Below are 12,440 nucleotides of genomic sequence, written 5' to 3'. Positions count from 1 at the left end.
TCATGGACTTTGCAGCTGCAGATCTATTGGACTATGCAATCTCTTCTTCACAATCTCACTTCAGGTTGGTATGAACTAGTATACTGCTCAAGCAATCGTCAAGGACATGGTATGGCACTCTAACTGCAGTTACAGTTTTATATGAATAAGTAGAGTCGTCATATTTATAACTATCTTATCACTAGGCACAATCATATTGTTTTATATGTACAGTGATATATTGTTAATGCAACATAATAATTAGTATCTAAAGTACTTGACAAGTATCGGTCAATGATATGTTGTTAACATTATGTTGCAGATATTTGTAAGCTTTTGACATGAATGAGAATTACTTAGACTTTACCCTAAGTGATCAATGTTTTATCAAAAACTCATTCATTTTGAAAAACAAAAATTAAACTTCTTTCTACATTAGTGATTTCTTATTTCATGTAAAATCTTTTGAAATCACTATTGTAAATCATTTTCTCTCTATTACCATATGTTCTATGATACAGGTTCAGTCTCCAATGACTTTCTTTCATTGACAGTCATGAGGTTGAAAACCCACAACGTCTATCCCGGACTGTAAAGACAAACACAAAAACAGAACCAACCAACACTCTTTTACCACTAAAAGTAGTATGAATGAGCGTGAGGGAGATAGTGCCTAGTGCACCACATAAGGAAGGTTCTGTAGTCAACCCAGTAGCTCTGTCTCCTACATAGATGAGTAGTATTTAAACCGAGACAACTGCTAGCCCCCATACATCTTCTCAAAAAGATGTAATGGCTGAAAAGGCACAAAAACAGTTACTAGATTCATTCTCTCAACAGGGTGCGTCTATTGAATTTTGCCTGTCGGCCAAGGTATCCGATGTAGTGTCACCACTTCAAACATAATCAATTCTTGATGCACAAGGAGAGGTTACACACACAAAGGATGAGTTGACGGAAACAAGAGTTTCGACCATTTTAAGGTCAGATTCGATTGTTCAAGGTTCGTTAGTGGACCAATTGCCTTTACAGGTGTTAGGAGAGGATACTGATCCAAAAGCCATATGTCAGTGGTCAGTGTCTACATCCCCAGGCTTAAATCCCCTGGATGCATCTGCGGATAGTGGATCTGACATAGGTGCAGATCGGCAACTTGTTGACAATGATTCAGATATTACCTGATGAGTCACAAGGAAATGTCTTCACAGACATTAGAAGGGAACTTTGATCTTTATGCTAAATTCGTTGGATCATTGTTTACCTTTCCAGAATTCAAATCTGGAACCCTAAAAGGGAAACTAGCAACTTGTAGATTATGACTCAGATTCATCTGACGAGTTTAACAAGGATGGGGATTTGTGAACTCCCATTGCACCACCTGTGACCTCCTTTAAGGATGGCTAAGGTGATTTTCCTTGCAGGTATAGCTGATTTTTGGAGCTATGAGAGGAGTGATACACTTGTGAGAATGAGTGTAAACAGGAGTGGAGAGAAGAGTGAAACACATGTGAGGTACACTAAAACATAATCACACACTCACAGTGAGGAAGAAAGAGAAACTACTTGTTATTTCTTTTCCAACCAAGTGAAATATGAGAACTCCTTCAGACGACGGCATACATTCCTTCTTTAAGGGGGAGATAAAAGCTTAAGTAATAGTTTGGAGGATTCCTCAACTAAGGGGGAGAAATAGCAGGGAGGAAGAAAAAGATCCTAAAAATGTACACTACACCACACCATTGTTGTTTCTAACTACGGATCCTATTGTACGGGAGAGGTGGTAAACACAAGGTGATTTCCTAGTAAGGGAAGAAGCTGGTAGGGGAGTACCATTGGTTTGTATCTGCGGATCCTATTGTACGGGAGAGGTGGTAAAATGAAGGTGATCTTCTTTAATCAGTTGATTCTCATAGGGGGAGAAGCAAGAGATATGGGCTTCTCAACAGGAAATGTGGTTGTACAAATGAAGATGGAACTACTTGAAGATATGTTCAGTCTAGAGGAACATCTACTTGGAATCTGGAAAATGTTAAATCTCATCCAGAACTTTTCTGCTATTTACTTTGCATGTATGTTTATATCTTTTTCTTATTTGTTAGTTGAGTTATCCTCTAGGTATTTGTGTGTTATTGTCTAACAAACAAATAGGGGGAGATTGTAAGTCATATGTCATAGCCTATTTGTATATTCGAGGATTCAACTCAACTCAAATAAGAATATAATAAGTAAATAGTGGATCGACCGTCAGAGAGATCTCGCAAAGTAATATCTGTCAAAGGATTCAGAAACAAGGTTCATCTACAGACTTGAGGAGTTAATTCACTGGAAGAAGTTCAAGAAGTTGATCATGCCTCAGTGATATAAATCAAGATCGTGGATTTAATCAAGTGACAGAGATCTCGCCAGGGTATCAATTAATTACAAGGATTTAATCTGAAGAAAATTAAAGTGTCAAAGTCAATATGAAGAAACGTCACGGAAGTTAGTCACTCATGAACCAGATAGTACATCGAGTGTCAACATTGAAGTGGTGGAATTGATTCATAATTTTCAGTGATTTTCAGAAGATCTGCAGAAGGATGGGTGCTGTTGAAGACTAGAATTAATTCTCTATTAATTAATTAAGTCATCTAATTTAATTAAGAAAATAAATTATATCTGCGAAGAATAATTTATTTATTAATTGAATTAATTGATTAATTAATTCTGAATTAATTTTAGGAATTTTCAGAATTTAAATTGGATTAAAATCTGCATTAAATCAGCAAGACAATTGAAAATGAACTAGCATGACAATCAGGATTGTCATACCGATTGTCATGCTAGGCCATTTTCAATAGTCTCACCGAAAGTTACACTAGGAGGATGATTGTCTTGCTAGTTCATTCTGATTGTCATGCTAGTTCATTCAGATTGTCTTGCTAGTTCAATCCATTGTCCTACCGAAAGTCTTGCCAGCTATAGGATTGTCATGCCAATTCAATTCTATTCGGCTGTTGATTAAAAAGAAGCAGAGAAGCAGCAACTCAACAATCCAGAACACAGAAGTCAAGAAAAAAGCAGAAAAGAAAAAAAACAAGAAGAAATATTTCATCTTTTCATCTGCATACTTCAAGATTAAATTTCTAGATTGTAAAGTTAAATCCAATCCACTAGAAATCTTTATCTTGCTCTTGTGTAACAATCTAGCGGATTAAAATCCCTAGAACTTAATCTCAAATCGCGTTTAGCATTTGATTCTAATTATTGCAAAAATAGAAAAAGTTCATGTCGAATTTATTCTAAATTTGTGATAATTAATTTGAGATTAATTCCTTGTAATCGATACAGTTGTTGTAACACCTTTCAAGTTTAATAATATTCTTATTTAACTTGAATTTTGTTTCACATTTTTTATTCCGCATTTAATTCGATTATTCGGTACTGTTTGTATTCAACCCCCCCTTCTACAAACACATTGGGACCTAACAAGTATCCCAAATTTCCTTAGCAGTTTGGTTGTTAATGACATTATCAAACACATCTTTTTCTAGGCCATTAAACAGAATGTTTATGGCCTTCTTGTCCTTGTGAACCTCTTCAATATCTTCATCAGTCCACTCTGCTTTTGGCTTGGGAATAGACTGTCCAACAATAACTGTGGCAGTGGCAGCTGTGACCACTTTGTGAGGGATGTGAGGACCATTCTCAATGCAGTTTATGTAGCTTTCATCTTGAGAGAGGAGATGTAGATGCATCTTCACTTTCCAGTGATGATAATTATCTCTTTCCAGGATTGGAATCTTCACTCCAATATCCTTCTTACTCATGATGTTAGTAGAATAGATCTTTAAACTCTTTGTATGTCAAGATCTTGCTCTGATACCAATTGTTATTCCCAAGAAACTAACAATGAGATTTACAGAATGGGGGTTGAATGTAAATCTCAAAACTTTTTCAAAACTTTTTCAAGTTTTGAACAGTTTCAAAAGCTAAGTGTATGATGAACAGATGTGTGTAAATTGCTTTGAGAAGGTGCAGACAGATGTATATTCAAGATACAAATGTAAAGAACACAAGGGCTTTAAAAACTTTTCTGGAGGATTTGCTGTTCCACCAGAGATGTGTATTTCAAAAAAATCTGTGATACAAAGAATTGTTCACAACTGCTTCCTAGTACAAACTAGATGATTTTCTCTCTATATTTTTCTAAACAGCTCTGGAAAATTCACACCTAATTACTAGCTGCAACTTGGTTTATATATCACCAAGTTTACAAGACAAATATAAAATACAATTTTAAAATAGTTTTTCACATGTTTCTTCTTCATTTCTCTATCCAATGCAATCTAAGATAATCTGTGAATCTTTGAATACTTCCTTGTTTGCACCAGAATGGAAATACTGCTTTTTCTTGATTCCTCCAAGAGGCTACCACATTCCAATTGTATCTGTCAACCCATGTGCCTCTGTCAGCTTATGAATTATCACTATCAACTGCTATGGAACTGAGCATCCGTTGAAGTTTTTATCCGTTGATGGCTTTACCAGTTGATGCTTTAACAGTTGAAATTTTATCCGTTGATGGATGTTATCCGTTGAAGCTTTAGAGACATTCGTTGAAGCTTTGTTTCTCATCCGTTGAAGGCCTTTAATCTATCAGTTGATACTACTTCATTTATACAAAATTACAAGGCATGAAATATTTACAATTAACCCTCTTATTTGCATATCCACTAGTAGTCAAATTATAACTTAAATACAGAGACTGAAATGTGCTACAATACTAAACTTATATCTAAGTAAAGCTACTCCATCAACGGATAGCCAACAGGTACATATCTTCTTTTTAGAGCTTTCAATACTTCAAATTTATTGTTAAAGGAGGAGCCTGGTTGGCTTAAGGCTTCCCTTAGAGGCCGGTCGGCAAGAGTCCTTTCTGAGGGATGTCCCGTCGATCAAAGGCCTTATTTGGAGGCGTATCGGCCTTCTTTGGTCGGTTGGAGTCTGTAATGTAGATTTTAGTCGATAAATACATTTCGTGAAGTTAGTTTTCTAATATCTTTTTCTTATTAGGCCAACGCCTATTTTACAACTTCTTTCACTAAAAGTACGAGATTGAGGAGTGAGCATATGGCCTTGGAGGCAATGATGAAGAAACTTGAGAGAAAGTTTCAAGATTGGGATTCCAGAGCTCTCTTGGCGTTTATCAACATTCATAAGACTTTCTCAAGCTGATGGATACCCATGATGATGAGATGCGCTATGTTAACATGTCCATTGGCTTTGTTCATAACTTTTACCCGGATGTGGGTTCTGCGAGACTTTCCTGGCCTTTGGGCTGTTTCTGAGGTTGCCACTATTGGCCAATCACCTGATTCTGGACTCTAGATTGTCCGTCAATATTCTGGCCTTGCATGGCTTTGTTACTGTGTGTGACTTTCATTCAGCAGCTACCTATTTGCGATCTTTCATGGACTTGAACATTTTCGGTGTGTAATCTAATTGTCCATCGTGACTTGATTTATGATCCTTCAGGATCTCCTATATTATGCATTTGTAGTTTAATTTCATAATCGTCTTTTATTTTCGGGACTTTCACTCATTAGATGCTTGTACATTGGTCGACCTTATTCCTCCATTTACTACTAAGTACTAGGAACATGTCTTGCATGTCCTAAACATAATAAATATTCAGGTTCGAAGCGTGCCAAGTACGAGGCACTTCGTCACCGCTCATGGTTTCCAACTTATAGGATCCCCCTCCTAATGTTTTCTTGACACTATACGGCCCTTCCCAGTAAGGGGTTTTCAACTTGTAGGATCCTCGTCCTAATGTTTGGACACCTTCACGACTTGTGCTTTTGGGTGTGGGTCTTGACGACCTTGCCTCGTGGGCCTTGACGACTTGGGTCGTCTTTAGCTGTAACAACCCTGATCAATCTGATTTGTGTATTGAGTTTTAGATAAGATTTCCAAATGTAATTAATGTGAAATTTAATATGTTTTTAGGATATATTTTGTATCCATATCAATGTTCCACAATTTTATTTTAGTATTATTAATTTCGTCATTAATTAATTTATAACATAATACACAATAATTTTAAGAATTTAAGCAAATTCGAATATACATTCTTAAATTTGTAAAATATTTGTTATATTGACATACAAATAATTCCTAATAATTCAAATTTTAGAGCGTAAAACACTAGAATATTTTATTTTTCACTATTTGATAAACTAATAATTTTGGATTATTCTCTAATTTCTATTTAAAATCAACTTCAACAATGACTATACCCGGCAAATATTGAAAGTATCTCCAATAAAATTGGTTATAATTTCATTGCCTAAATTGGCCGACTATATTTATTGACTACCGTATAATGATTGATTTAAATATAGTCAACTAAAATTCTCTACAACTCCAATCATATTAAATATAAATGTTATCTATAAATTTTGGTAACATGTTTTTGAAATTGGCTAGCAACTTACCAAAAGCCCGCGATGCAGGAAACTTCATGCATAAACAAATCAACAACCCAGGTCTAAAAATCAGAAACTGTTGCAGGAGTAAGGAAATTTCCTCTGTAGCGCATAACGTATGTCAATAATTTTTGGGATGACAAATTTGACGTAAGGTTCGTAATTAAATTTGGGGAAAAAATCCGAACAAAAATTGTCCGAAGCGCGCAAGTGCACATATCAATTATGAAGCTGTACTGTACAATTGGATGAATTCAAAGTGGAAGTGATTATAGTGTAGACTATGTATGAGATATGGATCAGAACTTGTAGTTGCTGATAAGGTTCAATGTCAATTTGTTGCTGGATTGTGTTTCATCTTCGCAAGGGAAATATGATAATAGATATAGATATATATACTACTTCGTTTCAAAAACTATAAGTGGACGGTAATTTTATAAGCTGTTGCCTGTTTGTTTTTGCGGAATGATTGGACTATGATAGCCCCATCTACCCCCGACACCTTTGAAGAATGGGGCACAACTTAATGCATACAATAATTTTGGAGACAACTTATCATGGTTTCAAGCTGGAAATTTGTAGTATTACTTTTCAAAGGTTGTTTTGAGTTTTTAAGAGTAAACAAATCTTTTTCAATTTAGCTTCTAACGTTTTAACTTATAATTTAAAGAAAATTTATTGTAAATATTCATATTTTTGAACTTATTTACAAATATATAGTTAATATTTCATCTAAAGGTGCCTAACAGGTTGCTCTAAATTACATATAATATTGTAATATTGCAGAGGAGGTCATTCCAATTTGCATACGAGTTTATAAATGTTACCGATCGTAATTTTAAAAATACTTTCTGCAATATGAATATTTTTGAAAAATATCAAAATTAAATGATATATATTTGTTATATAAAACAAAATAAAGTAATTAAAAATGAACATTTTTTACATTTTAAAATATGTGTATGTGAAGGCTACAGTGAGGAGTGCGTGTACGCAAATATGGTACTCGATAAGTTGGGCGACTTATAAATTGACATGTCAGTGGACACTTGTATCTCGAGCTATCTCCCATACCTTCTTTTTTATAAAAAAAATGCCTAACATTATTAGTTGACAGAGATTGCCTAAATACATTCAAAATGATAATTTTTTTTAATTAATTACACAGGTTTTGATAAAAAAAAATAAAAATTGATCAACACACACAGCGCCATGTATTATTTTAAGCAATTCTCTTTTTCATAAATGCGGGAAAGTAATATTTTTTTTTTCTTTCAAAAAAAAGACGCCATGTTTTTTATGTACATTCACTATTTTTTCCAATTTCACCAACTAAAGCCGCCATGCCATTGCCAGGGGTAACGTGTGAGCTGTGACTGCTGAATCCGATATACGAGTAATGAGTAACAACATGGTCAACAACAAATAATAGACAGTGAGGCAATAAAAGTACTTGCTACTTACTAGAGTAGTTGAGTACTTTACAGTCTTACAGATTGACCCTAGAGCTGGGATCCAATAAAGAAAATCCAAACCCAGCTTCATGAGGAAAGCCCAAACAATAGAACCCAATCTGTTGATAAATATTCGTGTGGTTCACGTATAACGTATTCAGATGGACTTGTCCACTTGATATATACTGTGTGTCTGTTATTCAACAAAAATTTATGCATGTGAACTGTGAAGCAACCAGAGGCTACTAAATAGTTTAACTGCCTAGCCTGCTCAGCATCAGAAGGAATCAATACTAATCTAATCTCTCTCTCTCTCTCTCAGGTGATGCAGAGATTGCATTATTTTGTTTCATGTCATAACAAAACTTTAATATTCTATCTCACACTTGTGTTTTACTCTCACTATAAAGGCTGGAGCAGACAACAATACTTGCTGATTTAGACTAAAGACCCAACTTTTTTACAAATTGAAATCTTGAAATTTAGAAAAATAGACAAAACTAGTAAAAGCAAAAGCCTTTCTCCATGCATTCACTACAACTTCTCTGTTACATTACATAGTGTATATCTTCTTCACATTTCTCCCTATACAAGAAATTGACTAATGACAATATTAACTCAACCATTTCCAAGAAATATATCACATTAATATTTGTGCCTAAGCAACTTGTTTAGATTAAGAAAATCGAGAACCAAACAAGAAAAGTACCAAATTCAAACCTTTGATGATTAAACCTGCCGCTGCTAGAACTTATGTTACTGTCTTGGTACCACATTGGCTTCACTTTCTTAATATCATTTGAATGATCCAATGCAGCAGGGCTTCTTGTTTCCAAACATGAAGGTGTTTGTAAAAAAGATGGGCTAATTTTACTGATATTTTTGAACTTCTGTCTTGTGCATAGCCCAAGATTACCTGCAAGATCCAGCCTTTTCCCCAGCCTGTTGATGAAGGCCTCTGGGAATGAAACCTCTCCAGTTAAAAAGTTATGACTCAGATTAAGATGATCAAGATTTGGAAGCATCCCTAATTCAGAAGAAACTGTGTCACTGAGGTTATTATTGTCTAATGACAATGCAATGAGACCATCTAAATGAGACAATGAGTGCAGTAATGGGCCTGTCAACCCACAGCCTGAAAAGCTCAAAACTTTAAGCTTTCTTAGTGCTCCAATAAACAATGGCAAGCCTGAATTAATTGGGTTGTCTTCAATAATTAAGTACTCTAATTTCTGCAAGCCAGACATTGTCTCAGGGACTGGTCCACTTAATGAGTTATGACTGAAATCTAAAAGTACCAACCCTTTCAAATGTCCCATATCTTGAGGCATCCTTCCTTGAAGCTTGTTTGAGCTGAAATCAATTTTTTCAAGAAGCTGAAGCTGACCCAATGTGTATGGTACTCCACCTTGAAGCCCATTCCAACTAAGGTCCAAAATGGTCAAACTTTTCAACCCTCCAAAATCTTGAGGAATTGAACCACTTAATTTGTTGTAGCTAAGGTCAAGTTGCTCTAAACTGACCATCCCACCAATCTCTTTTGGTATATTCCCATAAAGATTGTTTTGGGACAAAGAAAGTACCCTTAAGGTAGGTACTTTTGCAAGACTTGAGGGAATCTCACCTAAGAGGGTAGGATTTGATCTTAGTGCTAGAAGCTCCAAGGTAGAAAATGTACCAAAAAGTGTTGAAGGAATATAGACTGGAGAATCAGTGAAACAGTTGAACAAAGACAGAGTTTTTAAGTAGGGCAATTTCAACAGAGATTTTGATGATAAAGTAGCATTAGATTTGCAACAAGGTGGGGAGAGAATATCAGGGCCAATGTGAATCTTAGTGACATGAAAGACAAGAGAGTTTAAGTCACCTGCAATCTCACATTGAACACCAGGCCATGGAGTGTCAGTGCATGGCAAAGGGTGCATTTCTGCCCAAGTTGGATCATCAAGAAGTGAATTCATAACCTCAAAAAGACCTATCAACTCCTTTTCTTCCATTACATCACCAGCTGCAAACACAAGAAACACTGAAAGGAGAACAAAGAAGCAAATAGAAGCCATAAGAGTTAACTCTGAAGAGAAAGGAGATAAGAAGAGTCTGAATTGTGTATAGTTTGCACAAGTTTATACAAACACATACATATAAAATTTTGGAATCTCATTATGAGCTAGCAATAAGTTGTCACTTGTAAGGCTGCATGAAAAGCCTGTAGAGTCCCCTGTATTGTTGCCAAATATGGAAGATTCAGAAGGATGGTGCAAGAGTTTAAATTAGATATGGATAGAGATACACACATACACACATACATGTAACAATGTAAGTGGTCCATGTATTTGGTCTAAAGGAATCATGTAGTGGCCATGAGGACTTGGCAGAGGTAAGTCTGCATGGAAAAGATATATGAGGAGTGAAAAGATTGTGTAGACATTAGCATGAAAAATGAGCATCAGTCTAAGGTGATGAAAAGAGGAACATTAACTAAAAAGTGAAAAAAAACAAAGATCAGAACAGTCAAAATCAAGTATTTTCAAACAAAAAGATTTGGAAACAAGATGGGACATCCCAGTATGTAGTATCAATATCTTTTCTTATGTTGATTTAGACATACCAAGAAGCTTTTCAGACACTATTTTCTTGAAGCTTTCTTCATTTCTTATTGTTAGAGTTTTTGCCTGGCAACATACTACTCAAATTGTGTTGTCATTTGCTGGCGGTCAAACTAGTTTTAAATAGTGAGAGATTCAAACTGGTACTGACCAAATAAAAATAAAAATAGTAAGTGTTTCAAAGTTGGCCCAATACAGATTTTTGTAAAGCAAATAATTTCAGATTTTCAGTTGCAGGCCCAGTCTTAAATATTTAACTTGCATGAATATCAATATTCACTACTCCTCCGTCTTCATATTTTGTACTTTTAAAAGAAAATAAAAATATTATTTAAATGAAAACGATCACATACCCATTTTTATCCCTGTAAAGTTTGACATAGAGTAATAATGTGTTCATTTAATAATTACCGGTATAAACCATTCTACTTATTTACAGTTTTATCTTAAAAAAAAAACAATTTAAGGTGTCCATAGCAAGCGAAATTTAAAAAAAATAACCATTTTAAATTCTTAAAATTTATAATCATAGACATAATAATTTTCTACTAACTGAAAAAACAAAATAGAGCTAATAGATCTTGAGTCGTGCCCAGCTAAAAATTATTAAGGAAAATGCTGGTGTACAGAATTATCTATAAAATTTTGTACATAAGATTTCAATTGGATTGACCCCTGTATTTTCATCAATAACACCAATTAAAATACCTCACATCAATTGTCATATCATTGTGTACAAAATTTTTTACACCTAGTAATTATTATTAATAGTTAGATTCTATTCTTTATTTTTTTAACAGCACCTTTGCGTTTGTGAATTGGAAGTTGGTAAGATAATGACTCTTCTTGACAAAACAAAGATAAGAGAGTGACTATTTCCTCTAAAAGAAAAGCATTCTTAATATTTCTTAATATTCACACAGTTGTTTAAATGAGTTTTTGAGCTGAAAATAGCCAAAATTATAACTTTCTCATGTTATAGAGGAAAGAACGTTAAAATAAATATGTGTTCAATTATTTTTGCTACAAATGCCCTATTTTTTTTAACAATGATGAAACATCAACACTGTGTTCCCAAGTTATAAGAAGGGAGTAACTAAAATATTTCAAGGATTTGTCGTGTTAGATTATTTTAATTATTAAATTTTATACAATTTTATCATCGGTGGAATTTATGTTTATATATAGATCCGAGATTTTTTTTTCGTAGGTAATCCGCAGCCGCTACCCTTCGGATGCGTACTGGGTAAACCCTACGGGCTCACGCAATAGCCTACGAGAATTTTGAATACGACTTATACCACATGAAATGACATAAAAACTTAGTATTTGTATTTGTCTTTTTAGTACACGACACAAAAATATACGAACACAAAAATACACGATCGAGATTTAGTGGTCGATTTTGTATTTGCCTTTTAGATACACGACACGAAGTATACGACATAAATTTATATTTTTATTAAATATTAATATTTATAATGAAAATATATATGTTTATAATAAATATATGCATATTTTTTTAGAAATAATACTTCATTTTATAATATTGTATACGTGTGGTCTAAATATACATATTTCATTTATTTTGTAAAAAAATTATCAAAAAATCTTATATTTATATTCAAATATTTTATTAATTAATATTATTTTATTTTTCAATTTTATACGAAAAACACAACACGACATAAAAATACACGAACACAAAATTATACGAACCCTAAACATTTCAGTTTTATATTTTGACTTCAAATACATGAAATACGAAAATATACGGCACAAAAATATACAACACACACTACAAAAAAACGGCTAAATACAACCGATTTAAAAACGGTTGTATTTAGCTAAATTCGACCGTTTTTGGTTGTATTTAGCTTAATACGACCGGTTTTTGGACCGGTTGTATTCGCTCGAGTCATATTTAGTAA

General features: G+C 34.0%; 1 protein-coding gene across 1 annotated transcript; it reads right to left on the bottom strand.

Moving 5' to 3' along the window:
* Window positions 1-8,413: 8,413 nt before the first annotated feature.
* Window positions 8,414-10,168, bottom strand: LOC141672586 (uncharacterized). The gene is made up of 2 exons (XM_074479224.1): window positions 10,043-10,168; window positions 8,414-9,929 (listed from the first exon to the last, which is right to left on the bottom strand). Exons 1-2 carry the CDS (start codon window positions 10,062-10,064, stop codon window positions 8,575-8,577), a joined length of 1,377 nt encoding a protein of 458 aa, XP_074335325.1. The 5' UTR covers window positions 10,065-10,168; the 3' UTR covers window positions 8,414-8,574.
* Window positions 10,169-12,440: the final 2,272 nt, after the last annotated feature.

The sequence above is a fragment of the Apium graveolens genome, chromosome 7, assembly GCF_009905375.1.
Source record: "Apium graveolens cultivar Ventura chromosome 7, ASM990537v1, whole genome shotgun sequence".
Taxonomy (NCBI): domain Eukaryota; kingdom Viridiplantae; phylum Streptophyta; class Magnoliopsida; order Apiales; family Apiaceae; genus Apium; species Apium graveolens.
Note: the sequence above shows the minus strand (reverse complement) of the source record. Positions and strands in the feature narration are given on the sequence as shown.

Excerpts from the sequence above, each read along its gene's own strand:
- LOC141672586 (XM_074479224.1), bottom strand. The coding sequence starts at position 10,064 with ATGAGATTCCAAAATTTTATAT. Across the intron at positions 9,930-10,042 it reads GAGATTCCAAAATTTTATAT|TGTTTCTTGTGTTTGCAGCT; the intron begins GTATGTGTTTGT and ends TTCTCCTTTCAG.